Raw genomic sequence first — 19,724 nt, 5'->3', positions numbered from 1 at the left:
TTGTCATTGCCTAAGTCTCCAAAGCAGGATAGATTTCTAGCCCTGGTGTGGATACAGAATGCAGTTTATGCACAGAAGCATCTACAGTAACTGCTATTGCCCACTATTCCAGAATTTGAAACGTTTTGTAAGCCTCGCTCATTTGCAAAATAGTCATGTAGAAAAAGACTTGGAGTGGTCAACAGCTGTCACAAAGCCCACTCCACAAAGGAGCCACAAAGCTCCCAGGCACCCACTCCAGGCTACTACATGGAAAAGAAGGCAGCCCTCGGAACGGCTTCAGTTACAAAGAACGTGTATTCGCTTATTAATTCACGTGTGTGGATTTTAAGGAGGCTCCATCATCAAAAAATCAAACAAGACAGCAGAATGGCCACAATGGAAGCTCTCTGACAGCACAGGGGAGATAGAAATACCTGAGATATTCAAGTCCAGCACTACACTAAGGACTCAAGTGAAAAAGGGGCACTTCTGCCTCAACACCTGCTGCTAACTGAACACCCCCCCCCCCAATCTGGGGCCAAAGCACAAACATCCTGAGTCATCCAGTTATCGGCAACCAAGCCGGGAAGGTTGTTTCACGCCATTAACCATGGCAAAGACACACGTAACCTATTTTTAAAATATTCAAGTTTTTAAATGGTGGAAATTTTAAATTTCTTTAGTGCTTTAGAGTAATAACCTCTGGAATTTCTCAAAAGAACTTATGTGATCAAGTCATTTGCTGAAATGCCCGTTAAATGAGGAGTGACTCACTGGATGTGAGAAAATTGTGTATAGAGATTTTTATCACAATCAAACTGTAGATATTTTTAAAACAAGTAAGCGTGGCCTGCCATTTTAAGTACAAAGTTACCATGGCAACAATAACATACCCTCTCTTCTCTACCCTAAAGATAAGTTTTCATAGGTAACAAAATTATAGAAATAATTAAATGAAGCATTCCATTCAAGACTAAACTATGGAAGAGACTAGAATTTGTCAAGCATTCAAGCTACACTGCAATTAATTTTCAGATTCCTGCCATGGTGTCTCCGGGCTTCTAAAGAAGGAAGCATCACATAATGATGATGTTTCATTATGATTTATTCTGTGACACAACTTGTGGTATGATGTCTTATTACTAACCCTCCCTATTTTCCTAATTGTGTTAAAGTAGCGATGATAATTTGCTACATTTAAAAAAATGCCCTTTTACAAAGTTTTGATTCTCTCCCAAATGAATACCTTTCAGCAAGATGTTCATTTGCTGAAAGATTCAGATAAAACTAAATCTGAAACCTATTAATACTCTCATTAAAATACTCACTACTATGTAAAAGAGCAATGTCTCCTCCGGTAATACATGTGGTAGGAATGTAGACCAGTATTGGTGCCATTCTATCATCAGAAGACAATGCTTTTTTGAATATATTTCTTTTGTTCTGCTTTTAATCTTTATCATGGTTTCTTTGCTTGGAGGTACATCTCTCCCACCAGACTGTGGGTCCTTCCTCAAGGCCAAGGGATCTCTTACATACCACTGCAGTTCTTGCATTTTCAACTGCACAGGGGCAATGTATGTATACAATGAAAGCTTAGAAGCTGGCTGGTAAAACAAGCTGTCTCTAATAATGCTTTGATAATGTAATAAAAACATCAACATCACAGCAAATAACTACCAAGGACGTTCAGACAATGGGCTTCAGCTGCTGACAGTCTTTTCTTTCTCCCCAGGCATCTATGTAGCTAACTGTGACAATGACAAAATGTTAGACCTTCTCTGTAGCATCATGGAGACATTTCCTCGTGGGAATAGAAGCAGAGACAACTCCCAATTACTTGGGCAGATGCTCTACCATGGGTCAAATCTTTCTTTCCTTCATGGTCACTTCCTTTCTTATCTTCTCAACTTTTTTTTATTAACTTACTTGAGGAAGCCATCTAAATTGTCTTCAACTTTAGGGAATGGTCTATAGAGGCCAAACTTTTTATCCTACAAATTTCAAATAATAGTATACAGTAAGGCGGACATCACAAAGACAGACTAGACAAAGGACTAGAGGTAGGCGTGGGAGATGGGAAGAAGAGAGTTTCCAGACTGGCCAATATATGGCTATGTGATTTTTGTTTGATAATATTTTCATTAATAAATGCCGGTTTTCAAATATAAGTTTAAGTACTATAATAAATAGGGTTCTGATTACTTGATGTTTTATATTAGGGTGAATTCTTAATTCAAGGAAACCAAGGTATGGACTTCCCCATTCTTAATGTCACCCTCAAAGACCAATTTTATATTTATTTCAAGTTAGGCCCATGAATATTTATTGGTTTTATAGATATAATACTAAAGAATAAACTTTCAAACAAGCTGAATAGAAATCTCAGTAGGTGAAATTATATTAATTTTTTTTCATTACAAAGCTGTTAAAGCTAGATGCACCAAGAGAAAATTCTCAGAAAGATAGTAACATATTCATATATGTTTAGGAATAAACTATATGAACATAAAAACTTAACACTTACCCAGAAATGACCACACTTTTAATGATTTCAAAACTTTCCTAAAATTATAAACTATAGTTAATTTTTTAAATATTTTATTTATTGATTTTAGAGAGGGGAGAGAGAGGAGAGAGAGAGAGAGAGAGAGAAAGAGAGAAAGCCAGGGGGGAGGGAAGAGCAGGAAGCATCAACTTACAGTTGCTTCTCACATGTGCCTTTACGGAGCAAGCCCAGGACCCTGGACCAGTGACTTCAGCATTCCAGGTTGATGTCTTGTCCACTGCACCACCATAGGTCAAGCTACAAACTATAGTTAGTTTTTATGCCAATATTAAGCCGCCAAAAAGCATTCATTATATATAAGTGAAATGACTGACCATAACTAGAGAACTTCCTCCATGTCATACTTAACAATTACCCAGACAGATGTACCAGACATCTGGAGGGAACACAGCACACACAAACCCCCACTTACAGAGGAGACAAATTGGGAGATAATTCTTTGTTTCACCAAAGGAGTCACTGAGGAACAGCTTTCTTTGGTTCTTACGTATTTGTGAGGAAGACTCCAGGTTTGGGGACAGAAAGCTAAACCCTTTGAAGGCTAATTAGAAGGAGGCTATAGCCTCATCAACAGAATTTCAGAAGCTGGGCCTGTGCTGGTGCAGTGGATAGTGTTGAGCTGGAACACTGAGGTTGCCAGTTCGAAACCCTGGGCTTGCCTGGTCAAAGCACACATGAGAAGCAGCTATGAGTTGATGTTTCCTGCTTCTCTCCCATGCCCCTCCTTTCTCTCTCCTTTCTCTAAAAAAATAATTTTTTTAATATTCAGTGGGACACTTGAATCAATGTTACCACAATAAATTAAAATTAATTTAAAAAAATGTTTCAGAAAAAAAATGAATGGGAACTTCGTTTGTCTCGCTGCAACAGCAGGCTGGAAATGGCCCCTGGGAGAGAATATTTAGGCAGCTACCTTATTTTTAGCTTGTTAAACAGCCAGCATGTATTAGATTGAACCATATGAAAATGCCATATTATACAACAAAAATGATCTAATATGTTTCAACTTAAGAATTTCACCAAGGATTGAAAAAATCAGGAAAATGATACTTAAACCAGCTGTTGTACTATTTATTCATTAGCAGCTCTTAGAATAAAATTAAACGATTAAATCTATTGTTTGAAATTAAATGGTGAATGAAAAAATAATTGGCTCACGTCAATGTTCTATCCTATCTTCCTTTGTTTCATGAAAATTTGAGTTTGCCAGAAAGAGGCTGAAATAAATAAATAAAACCTGCAGGTGAAAAGAATTTTATGATTCAGTTTTATATCATACATGGCATTATCATTTGTTTCATTATCCTTATTGTGAAGAATGCCTTGCTTGTGGTAAGGAGAGTTGAATGGATATCAATTGAATTAAACAAGTAGGTCTATATCAGCACCAGTGATTAGCAACACCCAGGACTGGGTTTTCTCTGCAGCAAGAGAGGCTTGTCCTGAAGGCACCTGCTGAACTGGGTAACTCCCACATCTGTGTCCCTTTATTTGGTGCCTAGAATCTCTTGCCCTATTTCAGCCCAAATCTCAAACCTTCCCATGGACTATATATTTTAAAGGTTTGCAAAGACCATCTTTTACAACTTCAAAAGTTCTGTTTAAGTCAGTCAGCATATCCCAACCTTGGAACTCTTGACATTTGGGGCTGGATGCCTCTCTGTTTGGGAAGGGGGTGTTTTGGGCACTGCAGGATGTTTAGCAGTGTCTCTGCCCTTTATCCACTAGATGCCAGTAGCACCCTCCCCTGGCCTCCAGTTGTAACAACTAAAAATGTTCCCAGGCACTGCCAGCTGTCTCCTAGGGGGCAAAACGGACTCAAGCGAGGAACCACCAGTATGACAAATTCTTCAAACAAAAAATAACTCCTTGTTGCTCTCTAAAGAATAAGACGCCCCCATTTCTCACCAGTCCCTGAAAGAATAAGTGCCTGGCTTTCTAAACCCTGCCTCCACGCACTGAGGAAAGAGCCTGCCCAGGCAGCAAGTCAAACATCTTCGAGCTGCCAACCAAGTTCTTTTTTTCAACAACCCTCTCTGTTGCAGTTACTTTGGTCAAAAGTTGTTTTGTTTGTTTTTTTCTTAGTGGAGAAGCAGATGGGTGCTTCTCCTATGTGCCCTGGCTGGGAATCGAACCTGGGACTCCTGCACGCCAGGCCGACGCTCTACCACTGAGCAAACCAGCCAGGGCCTCTTTTTCATTTTTTTTTTTGAGAGAATCAGAGAGAGGGATAGATAGGGACAGACAGACAGGAATGGAGAGAGATGAGAAGCATCAATCATCAGTTTTTCGTTGCAAGACCTTAGTTGTTCATTGATTGCTTTCTTATATGTGCCTTGACCGCGGGCCTTCAGCAGACCAAGTAACTCCTTGCTGGAGCCAGCAACCCTGGGTCCAAGCTGGTGAGCTTTTTGCTCAAGCCAGATGAGCCCGCTTTCAAGCTGGTGACCCCGGGATCTCGAACCTGGGTCCTTCCGCATCCCAGTCCGACGCTCTATCCACTGTGCCACCACCTGGTCAGGCGGTCAAAGTTTCATTTGTCTTTTTAGTGATAGCTCACTTGTTATGTTAGGGGGAGGAAACTGCAAGTCATTCACGAAGTAGAAATAACGCCATTTTTGCTCAAATCCCTAAACCTAAAATAAGATGATAAAAAGTAAAAAGAACTTAACTTTTTTTGTCTGAATTTAGATTTCAGTTTTAAGTCCTAGAGTTTCTACACTGAGAGATCATTCTAAGACAAAAACATGACAAAAAAAATGAATGTCAAAAATGGATCCTTATGACTGGGGCCTTTCAGGATTACTTAAATCTAAATGTATAGTGTGTGTGTGTGTGTGTGTGTGTGTGTGTGTGTGTGTGTGTGTGTGTGTTGGATGGTGGGGAGACAGCAGACAGTGGGTCAAAAGTGTCCAGTAGTCCCATTTTGTTCTGGCCTTCATCATCAACAGTAAAGGAGTAACAGCACTCTATGAAAAATTTCATTTCCAAAGATATGTTTCAGGACAATTTACATTTGTGAATTCCCTTGCCTCTGGGTAAATAGAAGCTTGAGGCCTTGTGCAGCAATGAGAATATTTCTGTGAAGTGATGGGTAACAGTTGTACATGTAATCTCATTTGACGGCTGAATAAACCACTTTCCGGAATAAATCAAGCTGGCCCTCCAGCTCAGTGCTGGCCTCCTCCTCTTTGCAGGGTGAGCAACTATGTAAAAATATTCCAGGAAAAATTTTCCATTTAACTACCTAGGGAAACTAAGTAATCTTGAAACAACCAAGAAAAGTTCATTTTCACAAGTAACATCACCAAACATGGAAGTAACACGCCAACAGGAGAGCCGTGTCTAAGTCATTTCAGGGTTACCTTAGCTACATCGCTTTAAGGTATTAGTGGAAAATGGGTTTCTCCCCCCTTTTTTTTTCAACTAAGACTTTATATCTTGAATGGAAATGTGTTCTTTGTAATGAAGCAAGTTGGGTTATATTTTCTTTTAGAAGAGATCTACATTTTAACATATTGAGGATTTTATTTATTATCTTATGTCAAGAGTTGGTTTAAGTAAAAATACCTCAGTTTGTTTCACTTCTTACAAGCAGGCTGGTACATGATAGCTCAGATCACCTTCCCCCACAGCTTCTATGTTAATCTAAACAAGTTTGTCCATCCAGTTGCACTTTCAGAAGTCACAGGTTTGTGGAGGGAAACATGACTTCCCATGGCATTAGATTTAACCCCAGTTGATTGAGTTTTTCTTTTTAAAAAAGCCACAGAAACTATGAGGGGCCTTTAATAGATTTTTAAAAGGTGTGTAGAAACATTCTTCAGGGATGTAAAAGGAGATCTAATTGTATAAAGAGATACACCATGTACATAATTAGAAGGTTCACTATAGTAAACACAGTGCCTATCATGAAAATATTCTGTAAATTCACTGTAATCCCACTCAAAATCCTAGTAGAAATGTTTGTGGAAACTGAACAGCTGATTCCAAAAGCAATAAATAAAGCATATTTCTCACATTTTTAAAGAAGAGCAAGAGGTGAAAAGTTCTCCTAGGACATATCCAGGCTTATTATAAATCTACAGGAATTAGGGTAGTGCAGTATTAGCACACAGATGGCAATGTACACCAAAGAACAGAATGGAGTCCAGAGATACACAAACATACAACATGGAAATGTAGTACATGAACTATGGTATTATATACACATCAGTGGGGAAAGGGTGAATTATTAAGTCTTTGGTGGTTTATGCATAGAAAATATAAAATAAAAATAAATTTCTAATTCATACTATTCCAAAATAACTAAAATCCCAGACTGAAAAACAAAAAGTATATTTAAAAAAAAACTTTAAGAGAAAATACATTGGAATAAAAGGACAGATTCATCACCTTGAAGATACAACAATTGTAAAACAAGGCAAAAAATTAAAATAAAAGGCATAAATTATAAAAGACTAAAGAAAAATATTGATAATTAGGGCTTTACTGAAATAAAAATATATTGACAACATATTTAAATAAGAGTTAGCTCTGGCTGGATAGCTCAGTTGGTTGGAGCATCATCCTAAACTGCAGAGGTTGCCAGTTCGATCCCTGGTCAGGGTACATATAGGAGCAGAAGGTATTCCTCTCTCTCTCTCTCTTTCTCTTTCCTCCTCTTCTCCTTCTCCTTCTCCTTCTCCTTCTTCTTCTCTCATTAAAATAAATACAACTTTTACAAACAAGCAATCCAATAAAAAAATGGGAAGAGGACATGAACAGACACTTCTCCCAGGAAGAGATACAAATGGCCAACAGATATATGAAAAGATGCTCAGCTTCATTAGTTATTAGAGAAATGCAAATCAAAACTACAATGAGATACCACCTCACCCCTGTTAGATTAGCTATTATCAACAAGACGGGTAATAGCAAATGTTGGAGAGGCTGTGGAGAAAAAGGAACCCTCATTCACTGTTGGTGGGACTGTAAAGTAGTACAACCATTATGGAGGAAAGTATGGTGGTTCCTCAAAAAACTGCAAATAGAACTACCTTATGACCCAGCAATCCCTCTACTGGGTATATACCCCAAAACCTCAGAAACATTGGTACGTGAAGACACATGTAGCCCCATGTTCATTGCAGCACTGTTCACAGTGGCCAAGACATGGAAACAACCAAAAAGCCCTTCAATAGAAGACTGGATAAAGAAGATGTGGCACATATACACTATGGAATACTACTCAGCCATAAGAAATGATGACATCAGATCATTTACAGCAAAATGGTGGGATCTTGATAACATTATAAGGAGTGAAATAAGCAAATCAGAAAAAACAAGAACTACATGATTCCATACATTGGTGGAACATAAAAATGAGACTAAGAGACATGGACAAGAGTGTGGTGGTTACCAAGGGTGGGGGGGGAGGGAGGACATGGGAGGGAGGGAGGGATAGAGTTAGGGGGAGGGGGAGGGGCACAGAGAACTAGATAGAGGGTGACGGAGGACAATCTGACTTTGGGTGAGGGGTTTGCAACATAATTTGATGACAAAATAACCTAGACATGTTTTCTTTGAATATATGTACCCTGATTTATTAATGTCATCCCATTACCATTAATAAAAATTTATTAAAAAAATAAATAAATAAAATAAATACAACTTTTTAAAAAAGTTAGTTAGTATCCAGGATGTATAAAGATTGCTACAAATCAATAAGAAAAAAACAAAGGATATAAATGAAAGAGAAAACACAAATGGCCCAAAAGTTTCAAACACTTTAGGGAAATTCAACCCCCAAAACAATGAAATACCACCTCAAACCTATCGAATTTTCAAAAAATTAAACACTGTGACAAATAGCAAATGCTGGTGAAGCTACTAGAATGCTCACACACTGCTGGTGGAAGTATAAAGTGACATAAAATTTAACCCAACTTTATGTGATGGCAGAGCATTCATTTTACAGACTACATCATTACTTCAGTCAACAAAATGGCAAAATTCCTCACTGAAGAAATGAAGGCACATTATTATCATCAATGTCCAAACAATACAAGAAGAAAAACTTATTTTGGCAAACATGAGTTTATATCATTTCTAAAAATTTTCAGGATGAAAAACCAGAACCAGGCCCTCAACGCTTTTTCCAAATCTGTACTCCTCTTGGAATACCCACCACCCAGCAGTTGACTACTGTTAATTCAGACAATTTCTCAATTTCTGAAATTCCATCTTCTATGGGAAATTGAAGGGAGGTCTCAACAAGTTATATCCTTATACTCTGAAGATGTAAAATATTCATACTGATCATATCCTGAATAAATACGCAACATCTCTAACTTCCTCTTTATTCACAACCCCTAGTGATGTATTTTTTTCCATTCCCAGGTGGATAATGGGGCTGCCTTATCTTTGCAATCTCTTTCACAGTGTGCATATTTTCCATGTATCATTCTTATCTCTCATCAATTATTCTCCAAGTCTTTCTCACATCTGTTGTGTCAACGTTTCCCCCTTAAAATGGAGGTGAGGAATCAGTGGTTCATGCACTCCCTAGCACAGCTCTATGCATGTAGGCATTTAATAAGGGCTTTTAACCATAATGATTTAGGAGCAGTTCTATTTTCTGGATGGAAACTATCACTTGATTTTAAACTATCAAGTTTTAAAATAATGGTATTAATGTTGATCAAAAGATGCCAGACATGAGTTCATACTGTATGATTCCATTTATATAAAGTGCAAGAACGGGCAAAATTATCTTCGCAGAAATTAGGAGTGAGTAGCCCTGGTCAGAGGTGCCTGAAAGGGAGCTGGCTAGGGATTTCTGAGGGGATGTTCTGTTTCTTTCCTTTTTGTGTGTGTGACAGAGACAGAGAGAGGGACAGATAGGGACAGACAGGAAGGGAGAAAGATGAGAAGCATCAATTCTTCGTTGCGGCACCTTAGTTGTTCATTGATTGCTTTCTCATATGTGCCTTGACTGGGGGGCTACAGCAGAGCGAGTGACAGTGACCTTGGGCTCAAGCCAGTGAACTTGCTCTCAAGCTGGTGAGCCTGTGCTCAAGCCTGCGACCTCGGGGTTTTCGACCTGTGTTCTCCGCGTCCCAGTCCGACGCCCTATCCACTGCGCCACCGCCTGGTCAGGCCGTTCTGTTTAATCTATGTACTGACTACTTAAATTTGTAAAAAAAAAAAAATCAAGCAGTATGCTTATGATTTGCCCACTTTCTGTGTATATATTTCAGTAACAAATTTTAAAATGATTTTTATAACCTTTGTGTATCTTATAAAACATCTATAAATATTTGTGACAAGATATTATATGATAGACCTCAAAGCAGTTTTAGATAATCCAGAATACTGGCTTTGCAAAATGGTAATAATTCATGGAGTAGAACTTCTCTTTAATGCTCTTAATTCTGTCACACTTACCATGGAAACTGTCAGTATATGCCGCATAGAAATGAAAATGAAAATACAAAATAATTGGTGCAAAAAGTAAAGTTATCTTAAGGGTTTGAATTTCTCTGCTAATTACATTGCTCCTTGTGTGAAAGAACAGATGCCTGAATTTAAGTTGCCATTTTAAAATCCACCATTTAAACACTCTTTTCAGGGAGTCAATGTGAAACACCATATTCTTAAGCCTGAAAGAGTGGCCTGACATACATACAAAATAGCCAATTTTCTAGGCCCCTTCTAACCTGTGCTGCCATGGTTCCTGTTCTTTTTACACTATAATTATTTTGCAAGTGTGCTCAGATGTCTCAGAAAAAAACAACTTACAGTCCCCATCAGTGGCTAGGAGTTGAGGATGGGGGAAGGGCTAGAAGATGACTGACTGTCATTAAAGGCTTTTTGTGATCAACAAGGGAAAAAGCAGTCCTTTCTATTACAACTTTCGCAACTCTCAAACTCATAGAGAAACAGAATGAAGTCATGAGTAGAGACCCTCAGGATGGGACAAAACGTGGCAGGTTGCCTTAAGGCTTAATCTGGGTAGATTTGATTGGAGCTAAGGAGATGAATTCTAAATTTGGAAAGGCCATCAAGGTAATTAAGGATGTTAAGAAATGGTACTAGATCTTTGATGTCTTTCTACTTAATGAAGAGAACAAAAGATGATGAAAACGATTTTAATAAGCAAAATGAACTTCATATCGATTTAGTCCTCTCAAAGATAAAGTGCCCTGAACCTCAGAACAAGTTGCCACGGAAAGCCAGGCACTCCATTTACGGTGGGGGTTGGTCTCTTTCTGAGATGCTTTAGGTGCCCTTTTCCCGCAAAGAACGGCTGAATTAGGTGGTTAAAAGGCTTCACCTTATGGCTCCAGGTTCCCTGATAATTTTGAAAAGAGGTTAAAAAAAATTTCCTTCAGCTAGAAAAGTAAGGCATCCCTTTGAAAGCAGAGACCTTCCCATGTCACAGCTCTGTTCCATCCCTGAACTCTAAAGCAGTGATTCCCAAATGGGCTGATTTTCTACTTTATTCTCCAACAGTTGTCATTTGGCAATGTCCAGAGACATTTTTGGTTGCCACAACAGGGGAACGCTACTGGTATCCAGTGGGTGGAGGCCAGGGGTGCTGCTAGGCATCCCACAGTGCACAGGACAGCCCCTCAGAACAAAGGGTCCTACAGCCCAACATGTCAATAGTGCTGAAGTTGGGAAACTAGGCTTTAAAACAGAGGTTCCCAAACTTTTTTCACAGGGGGCCAGTTCATTGTGCCTCAGACCGTTGGAGGGCCAGACTATAAAAAAAACTATGAACAAATCCCTATGCACACTGCACAGATCTTATTTTAAAGTAAAAAGACAAAACTGAAATAAATACAATATTTAAAATAAAGAACAAGTAAATTTAAATCAACAAACTGACCAGTATTTCAATGGGAACTATGCTCCTCTCACTGACCACCAATGAAAGAGGTGCCCCTTCCAGAAGTGCAGCGGGGCCGGATAAATGGCCTCAGGGGGTCGCATGCGTCCCGCTGGCCTTGTTTGGGGACCCCTGCTTTAAAAGTACACTTGAATGAGAAAAGGAGGCTTCTTTCATTCAGTATCTGTCTCCAGCTGCCTCAAAGAAGAAAGTAGAATTTAATAATCGACCGAAAACAAAATTAATATACAAGCAAATACTATGCAATAACAGTAACTCAAGATTATTTACAACAGATCCAGCTATTAAAACTAAAATTAAAAAGATCAGGTTTAAGTACTTTTTCCCTTGGCAGTTTTTTTTTCTAACCAAGTTTAGTTCTAGACATTAAAATCCTATTTTCTGATTACTAGAAAATGTACTCTTTTTAAATTAAGTAGTCAGCTCATCTATCCGACATAAGTATCAAACCACAAAAACAAATTTTAAAATAAATGGTCAAGATTTATCAAGAAAAATAAAGAGAACACAAATTACCTACATCGCTAGGAATAAATATCACTACTAATACTGCAGACAGGAGGATTAAACATATAATACAGAACTGTTTCGCACAACTTTATGCCAATAAAGTTAATAATAGAGAAAATGGAAAAAGTCCTTGAAAAACACAACTTATCAAAACTGAAACAAAGAGAAACAGGAAATCTGAATAGCACTATCTTTGTTAAAGAAATATAATTTAAAACATTTCTACAAAGAAAATTCTAGACCTATATAGCTGCACTGGTGAATTTTTTCAAATATTGAAGAAGAAAATGATACCACTTTTCAAATTAAAAATTAAATAAATACATAGACAAGAGCCAGGTTCTATTTCAGCAGCCCTTCTAGAATCACAGGAAGATGGCCCTCTCACCCCAGAAAGGAAGGCTCATCCTTCCTTTCTTCTGCAATTTATCTTTTGAAAGGCAGGAAGCAATAGACAAGATTAAAATCATTTTTGCAAGACTCGTTTATATGTACCCATTTGTAATCAGTTACATTTTGTTACTTCCCACCTGGCTTTCTGTGTCGCTCTCCCATCTTACATTCTACTCCCTCCACCCCCACACACCTACTCTCTGCTATGACCACGCCATTTCCTTCAGAATCCCCCAGTAACCCTTGCTCACTCCTATCCGTCTTCCATGTAGACCCTAACCCTTTCTAGTCTCAAAACACCTGAAATCCAAGTATCCACCTGAAGCTTCACATAAGCTAGGTCTCACCCTCCTCAGAACGCCTTCTAGACTTTTATTTGGAATTCTACAATTAGACATTAATGATTCTATCTCACTGGGTTTCTTTTATCTCCTCGGATAGACTATCACTCCCTAGCTATTGCATCCCTGCTTAAAACCCCTTCATGATGACTAAAAGGGTAATGATCAAGGTCTTTGCTGGCCTGGCCTCTATTCCAACCTCAGTTCTCCCCAATCCTCCCACACTCAGGCCATGCTCAGCTCCTCAACGTGCCCAAGCAGCAGCCTCTGCCATGCTTCCTGCTTTTGCACGTCTGTACCCAGGGCCTAGGATGTCTTATTCTGGACACACTGTCATCCTGCTGATCCTTCAAGAGTCAGATGGAAGGTAACCGCCTTCCCTGAGAACCCTTCTCTGAAATACAACCCACTTTCCCCCTTCAGACAGGGGAAATTATTCTAAAGGACCTTGTACTTATTTCTATTATAATTGTTTATCTGCCTCTCTGAAATGACTATGAGGCTCTGAGGACAGGGCTAAATTTTATTTATTTGTTCATTTTTTGCTCCAAGACTTAGCACAGTACCTGGCTCATCTGAGCAGGACTCTGAATGTTCACAGAGTAAACACCTGTCTTAGAGTCAAGAGCCTTCCCGGTGATGGGCATAGAGCAGGAACTCTAAGGCTTAGCTAGAGATTGGCTTTCTCGTTGCATGGCACTGCAATAGGTACTCATTTAACACAGCTGTACAGATGAGAATGGAAACACAAGACTGTTGTTACCTTTTAATCCTCTGGGCAACAATGAACTTCACTGAAAGAGTGTTTCACTCCAAGTTTCCCTGAACTTCAAAAAATCTGACAAAAAGGAAGTATTTTTTTTTACCAGAGAAAGGAAAAATATTCTATAACATGAAAAGAAAAATAAAGCTAAAGAAAAAAAAACAACCAAACCCCAATGCAATAACACTCAAACTGCTCTTGAAACTGTTTTTGTGTCTGTGTATGCCAACAGCAGTCAAATTACTTCTAGAGTGGCTTTAAGCTCTGAATTCTGTTACTCAGTGAATATCTGTGCCGAATGATTAATATTACTAAAGAACAATAATTAATATTATTTTCCCTATTTAATTTAGTCTATAATACATAAATAGATACCTTAAAATATATACATATTTAATGTCGGTAGACCTTAATAAAGTGCATTTTGTGTGATAAAACCTCTATCTTTTCAACAAATATTTGTGGAGCACCTATAATATGCCAATCATCTGAATGAACATCGGGATACAACAATGAACAAAATATTCTTTGTTTTGGCCAAATTTGATTTTTAAACAGAAAAGAAGATAAACAACCAAAAAAAAATCAGGTTAAAATTATTAAATAGATGATGTTGGCTTAAAAATACAGTAGAAGCTCTTTTCCCAAGAACCCATATTCGCTATTCTTTTTGTAAACCACACTGACCGCTGTTCACAGAACTTGACCTCAAAGCTATTCTCAAGACATCTCTGGGTTACTTGTCCCACCTAAGAAGAGTCAGTTATTCCCAAACCTTTATGTCAGTTGTACTTATTACTTTCATTCTGAAATGTAATACAATATTACACAAACCAATAAAATATGAGTGCCCCCAAAAGAATTTTTATTTCTTTGAAAACCAAGTTGGTTTCTTTGGAAAGTCCTAACAAAGAGGAGTCTCTTGGAAAAATAGTTGCAAAAAATAAATAAATAAAAGAAGTGTAGGCAAGACCATTCTAAAGGTTTAAGGGGATATGAAAGAAGTCTGTGCACAGACTGGTTCTCAATGCCTTTAAGTTCTCATTCTACTTAAAAAATAACTGAAACGGAAGGCAGAAGCCAACCAATTTTGGCTGTGTAGAAAGACTTCAAGGAATTCCAACCAGGGCTCCCATTCAAACCAAAGAGCTGGACTCTACAACAAAATATTGGCGAATTCAATGTTTAAAGTTAAATCAATGTTTAAGACATATACGTGGCACTCACCACGTAGGCATTTTCAATAAAACCATCGAACTGCTTGACCCTGATACAGCAGATAAGGATCTTCTCTAAGAAACCCTTGGAGGGGTCAAGTGGTTAGGGCAACAGCTTTTTCTGGAGCAAAAATATTCGAAATAATTAATTACTTCCTGCTTATCACAAACAGTACTTGGTGCTACTGGGCTACAAAGTGTCTTCACAATTTCAGTCTGCATGGGAAAGCTGAAGGGAGTGCTCCCCAAGGCTGAGCTGTTACTAGATCCTTTCACTCCGAGGGAGGGAGGCTAGCACATTCTGGCTACTTCCTGCCTGGCTGTTCATCTAGACACCAGTCCTTTGTCTCCAATTGTATCTGAATTCCTGAGCAAACTTCCAGGACCAAGGCGTGTCTGCATGGATCCTCTGAGTTTTGCCTCTGAAGGTGGCCTTGGCCCTGTGTGGGGGTTGAAGAAAAGCTCTCTGGAACAGCCAGCTCAAAGGGGAAGAGGACAGAAGCCAAAGCTGGAAGCACTCCTCCACCAGTCTCCTTGGAGAAAGGCCAGTTGTCCTGTTAGCAGGCACGTCAAGATGCCAGCATTCAAAGCGACTACAAATGATGCCTGTGATGCTGGCTTCATGGAAACAAATAGTGTTCAATCAGGGGGCTGTTTTCTCATGTTTTTCAGGCATAACATTACCCTCTCATTTCTTTTTCTAAATTTCATCTATTTTGATCTGTAAGAGCCCCCTCCCCAGATAATTTCATCGAATCTTTTATTTTGTAGTAAACTGAGATTAAGAAGAGAAAAGGATTTACCCAAGGTCACACATCAAGTTAGTGGATTTGCTGGGGTGGGCCCCTGGACCTCTGGCTTACCCTGATGTCCCCATTTCTTGGTCCTGGAAACAACAGCACCAGCAGCACCTGTGAGCTTGCTAGAAACACAGAAACTCAGGCCCCATCCAGGACCACTGAATGAGAAGCTGCTTTTTAAACAAGATCACAGATCATCTATGCACATTACAGTTAAAGAACTGCTCCAAACCAGATTTTCTTAATGCTATTTTGTGAAGTGATAAGTTCATGTCTTCATATAAATTTCCTTACTACAAGATGGAGCAAAACAATCACTCAGCTGTTTTGCTGTATCTTATCATTGTACATACAATTTTCATAATAGCAGCTACTGAAATAAAACCAGTCATTCTCTCTAAATACATGGTCCATATTAAAGCAGAATGGATATCTCACACATGCCTTATAAGAAGTGACTGCAGCCCTGGCCGGTTGGCTCAGCGGTAGAGCGTCGGCCTAGCGTGCGGAGGACCCGGGTTCGATTCCCGGCCAGGGCACACAGGAGAAGCGCCCATTTGCTTCTCCACCCCTCCGCCGCGCTTTCCTCTCTGTCTCTCTCTTCCCCTCCCGCAGCCAAGGCTGCATTGGAGCAGAGATGGCCCCGGCGCTGGGGATGGCTCTGTGGCCTCTGCCTCAGGCGCTAGAGTGGCTCTAGTCGCAACATGGCGACGCCCAGGATGGGCAGAGCATCGCCCCCTGGTGGGCAGAGCGTTGCCCCTGGTGGGCGTGCCGGGTGGATCCCGGTCGGGCGCATGCGGGAGTCTGTCTGACTGTCTCTCCCTGTTTCCAGCTTCAGAAAAATGAAAAAAAAAAAAAAAAAAAAAAAGAAGTGACTGCATAGAATCCATTCCGTTACTATGTCTTCAGGCCTATGAAAAAGGTAACGGAATCAAAATTCTGTTAGACAACATGAGTTCCCATCAGATTAAAAGCAGAGGAACACTGAGAATGTGTGTGTGTGCACACACACTGGCACAGTGGCCAAATTTGGAACTCTTAGTTGGTGTACTGTGTACAAACAATACATCAACATCTTCCCATCGTGCAAAACAACTGAAGTTACTGAATAGTCAAACACACCGCAAACATCAATTGGCTCATTGCATTTACATGAACAGGCCGGAATAGAGAAATCCATACAAAGTAGATTAGCGATTGCCCTGGATCGGGCTGGGGGGAGGGGCGGACGGGAAGTGACTTCTAACGGGTCCAGGATTTCTTTTTGGGGGATGACGATGTTCGTGGTGGTGGCTGCACAACTCTATTTATACTAATAATCACTGATTCTGTACACTTAAATGTGCCTATTGTAATGGTTTGTGAATTATATCTGAACAAAGTCATAAAAGCATCTATTGGCTCATCAATAAAAAATGTTTTAAGATGCCTTGAAACATACAATTGTATGCACCACCACTGCTCATTACTTTATTTCTCAACTTAAAGATTTTGAATACCTTAAAATTTGAGTTTGAAGGGGATTTTATTTCCACAATCCTCCCCCATTTTACCAGGAAATTAACTGATGCCAGCTTAAGGAAGTGACGTGCATGAGAACCAAGGTCTCAACTCAATGGACCAATGGTCAGAATTTTCCCAGCATTACATCATTTCAATTAAAACATTCATCGGGTACGTTCGGTAATTGAATACATCTGGAAAAATAATACCAGTTCATGGCCCTGTGGTCTATTTACTAAGAACCTACCAAAGAAAATCAGTATGTCTCCTTTTTGCATGAAGGAAACTTTCTTTTTTTATGTAAAAACTAAAAACTAAAACCAAGGATACAGGCAGAATCAGTGAGGTATGCACAAATTACCATAAATTGGCTATTGAAGTGTAAAACCAACAATTGTCCGAAACACAAAGTACTTCCTTGAGAACAGGCCTTTGCTTTGGGCATTTGCTCCATGAGAACTTCCACACCTACTGAAAAATAAAACCCTCACTTAAGCCCAGGGCATTGTGAAAGCCATTCTCAAAGAGCCCATGTGAAAATTAGAGGCTCAGTTTCTAACCTGTACAAATCCCAAAGCCTGGCGTTAAAAAATCAGAAATAATTTTATTTCAGGAAAATGAGCAGTGCTTTCCTCAACACTGCGCTTGGCGGAACTTCAATATCGTTGCCCCAAGCATTGCCGAGGTGGCTACGGGCTGAGCAGCAGCCTGGACTTGGGTGAGCCTCATTAAAAGGGAGCAGAAAAAAAAGGGGGGGAGCAGGGGCCGCTGTGACCTCTCAGGTGGGGGCATTAGAAGTAGGAACCAAAGTGACAGGTCCCACAATTCCACCCTTTCTAGAAGGATTTTTATCCTAGCTCTTCCTAGCTTTTCTTAACTCTGGTAAGAAAATTTCCTGTTGGGTTCAGGGAACTTACTTCATTTCGAATTTTGATCACCTAGTAAATTTTTTAAAATGATAAAATTCTTTGTACTTCATTTTAAATGTAAAATACCATGCTCTCCTTACTGTCCCTCGCCAAAATTTTAATCAGCACAAAATGAGCCCCCCAACACACGCCCACGCCCACGCACACCAAGCACACTCCCTAGCAGAGGGGTTGTGGGGCGGGGGAAAGGGTCAGGACGGCAGTTGGAGGGCCCGGCAGGGAATTCCCAGTCCGTCACCATGAACGCGCAATGGTTAAACCCACTGACTGCCTCGTTAGGAATTTTTCGGAGGGGCTTTCCAGTCTGCGGCTTTTGTGGCGCTGGTGGCTGTGGTCTGTCAGCCACTGGAGAAGGGGAACAGGAGAGGGAGAGGGAGAGGGAGAGGGAGAGAGCGCGCGCACCCTTTCCCCAGCACTGCGCTCACACATTTCCACGGGTGCAGCGGAATTGGGTTGATTTCCACCGCACTCTTCGAGTTTCCCTTCCCATACAGAACCCCCATTTAACGACGTGCGGCTGAAGGCAGCGTTTCTGGGTGTTAGGTGATGGAAAGGATCCTCCAGCCACCTGACATCCGCCCGGCTCAGGTTGGAGATCCGGAACCTCCGGAGCGGGGCTTTCGCCGTCACTAGTCGATCCCTAACTGCACTGGGACCCGGTTGCCACAGTCGCCACCTGCGCCCACGTCCGCACTTTGATAGTTGGAACAGGGTACAAAGAAAATAAGCCCTCTGTCCCATCCTGTCCCCCTCCCCTTCCACCTTCCTGGTTTCATGGGCCGTAATTCTCAAATGGGGTCTTCCGAGGGACCTGGGCGTTTGTTTCATGTGGGTTTAAGGCCAAATGAACCACGGCAGGGTGGGACAGGACCGAACTCTGTGCTGGGAGCGCGGGCGACAAGACGGGAGAGCGTCCCGGAAAATGGGCAAGAGCTAGGTGCTCTCTACCAACCCCTTCCAATGAAGCAGGAGCCGGCGACCCGGGACGCGCCGTCGGCTCTTCCTGCAACCTTGCCGGGAGCCCCGTGCTCCCCTCCAGCGCGCCGCGCGCCGGGTACTGCAGCCAAAGCGCAGCGGAGGGGACGCCCCGCGACGGGGCAGGAACGCGCACCTGGGCGTTGCGGACACCTGCGCCGCGCCCCTCCCACCTGCAGCCTCCGCCCCGGGCCGGGTGGCGGAGCGCCCCAGGAGGCCCCACCTGAGCAGGGGTGGGCGCGGGCCGTGGCGGCGGCACGCTGCCTTACCCATGGTTGAAGACGGGCGGGAGGGGCGCTGGCTCCCCGGGGATGGGCCGAACCGGTGCTACGAGTTTGCAGGTCGGGCGAGCACGTGCGCGGGCCGGCTCGGGGAGTGCGTGCTGCGCTGGGCTGCTGGGCTGCTGGCTGCTGGCTGCTCTGGCTCCTGGGCAGGGGTGGGAGAGCGCGCGGCTCCGCCTGCACTGGGGGCTGGCCGCGGAGAGGGGCCCTGACGTCAGCGCCCGGGGGCTTTGTGCGCCCGCAGCAGGGCCCGAACCGCTGCAGGCGCGCCAAGGAGGCCGGCCGAGCAAGCGCCCCCCCCCGGACCGCCCCCCGAGCGAGCGCCTAGGGGGGCAGAAACCGGAAAAGCCAGCGGGGGAATGGAGAGGGCAGTGGGGCTGCCGCGTCTCGGAAAAGAGAACTCTTCCAGCTGGAGGGGCTCTACGCTCTTGGTCGTCACCCATTGTGCAGATAAAGAAACTGAGGTCCTGGGAGCTGCCCCAAGGACACCCAGGGTCCGCAGTCCCGAACCCTTTTGTTCACATGTGGGCTGCGGGTGGTTTGCCTAATTCAGGTCTCCACCCGG

The 19,724-nt window shown here is 41.7% G+C and overlaps 1 protein-coding gene across 1 annotated transcript in view; it reads right to left on the bottom strand.

Annotated features, from left to right (window-relative positions):
* GPM6B (glycoprotein M6B) overlaps positions 1-19,309 on the bottom strand; it is a 146,074-nt gene extending 126,765 nt beyond the window's left edge. The window contains exon 1 of the mRNA XM_066249177.1: positions 19,148-19,309. Within this exon, the coding sequence (XP_066105274.1) occupies positions 19,148-19,151 (4 nt within the window). The 5' untranslated portion in view covers positions 19,152-19,309. The remainder of the gene's footprint in view (positions 1-19,147) is intronic.
* Between the last annotated feature and the right edge of the window lie 415 nt (positions 19,310-19,724).

Source organism: Saccopteryx bilineata, chromosome X (assembly GCF_036850765.1).
Source record: "Saccopteryx bilineata isolate mSacBil1 chromosome X, mSacBil1_pri_phased_curated, whole genome shotgun sequence".
Lineage (NCBI taxonomy): Eukaryota > Metazoa > Chordata > Mammalia > Chiroptera > Emballonuridae > Saccopteryx > Saccopteryx bilineata.
The sequence above is the reverse complement of the archived record's forward strand: the minus strand, read 5'-3'. Positions and strand labels throughout refer to the sequence as shown.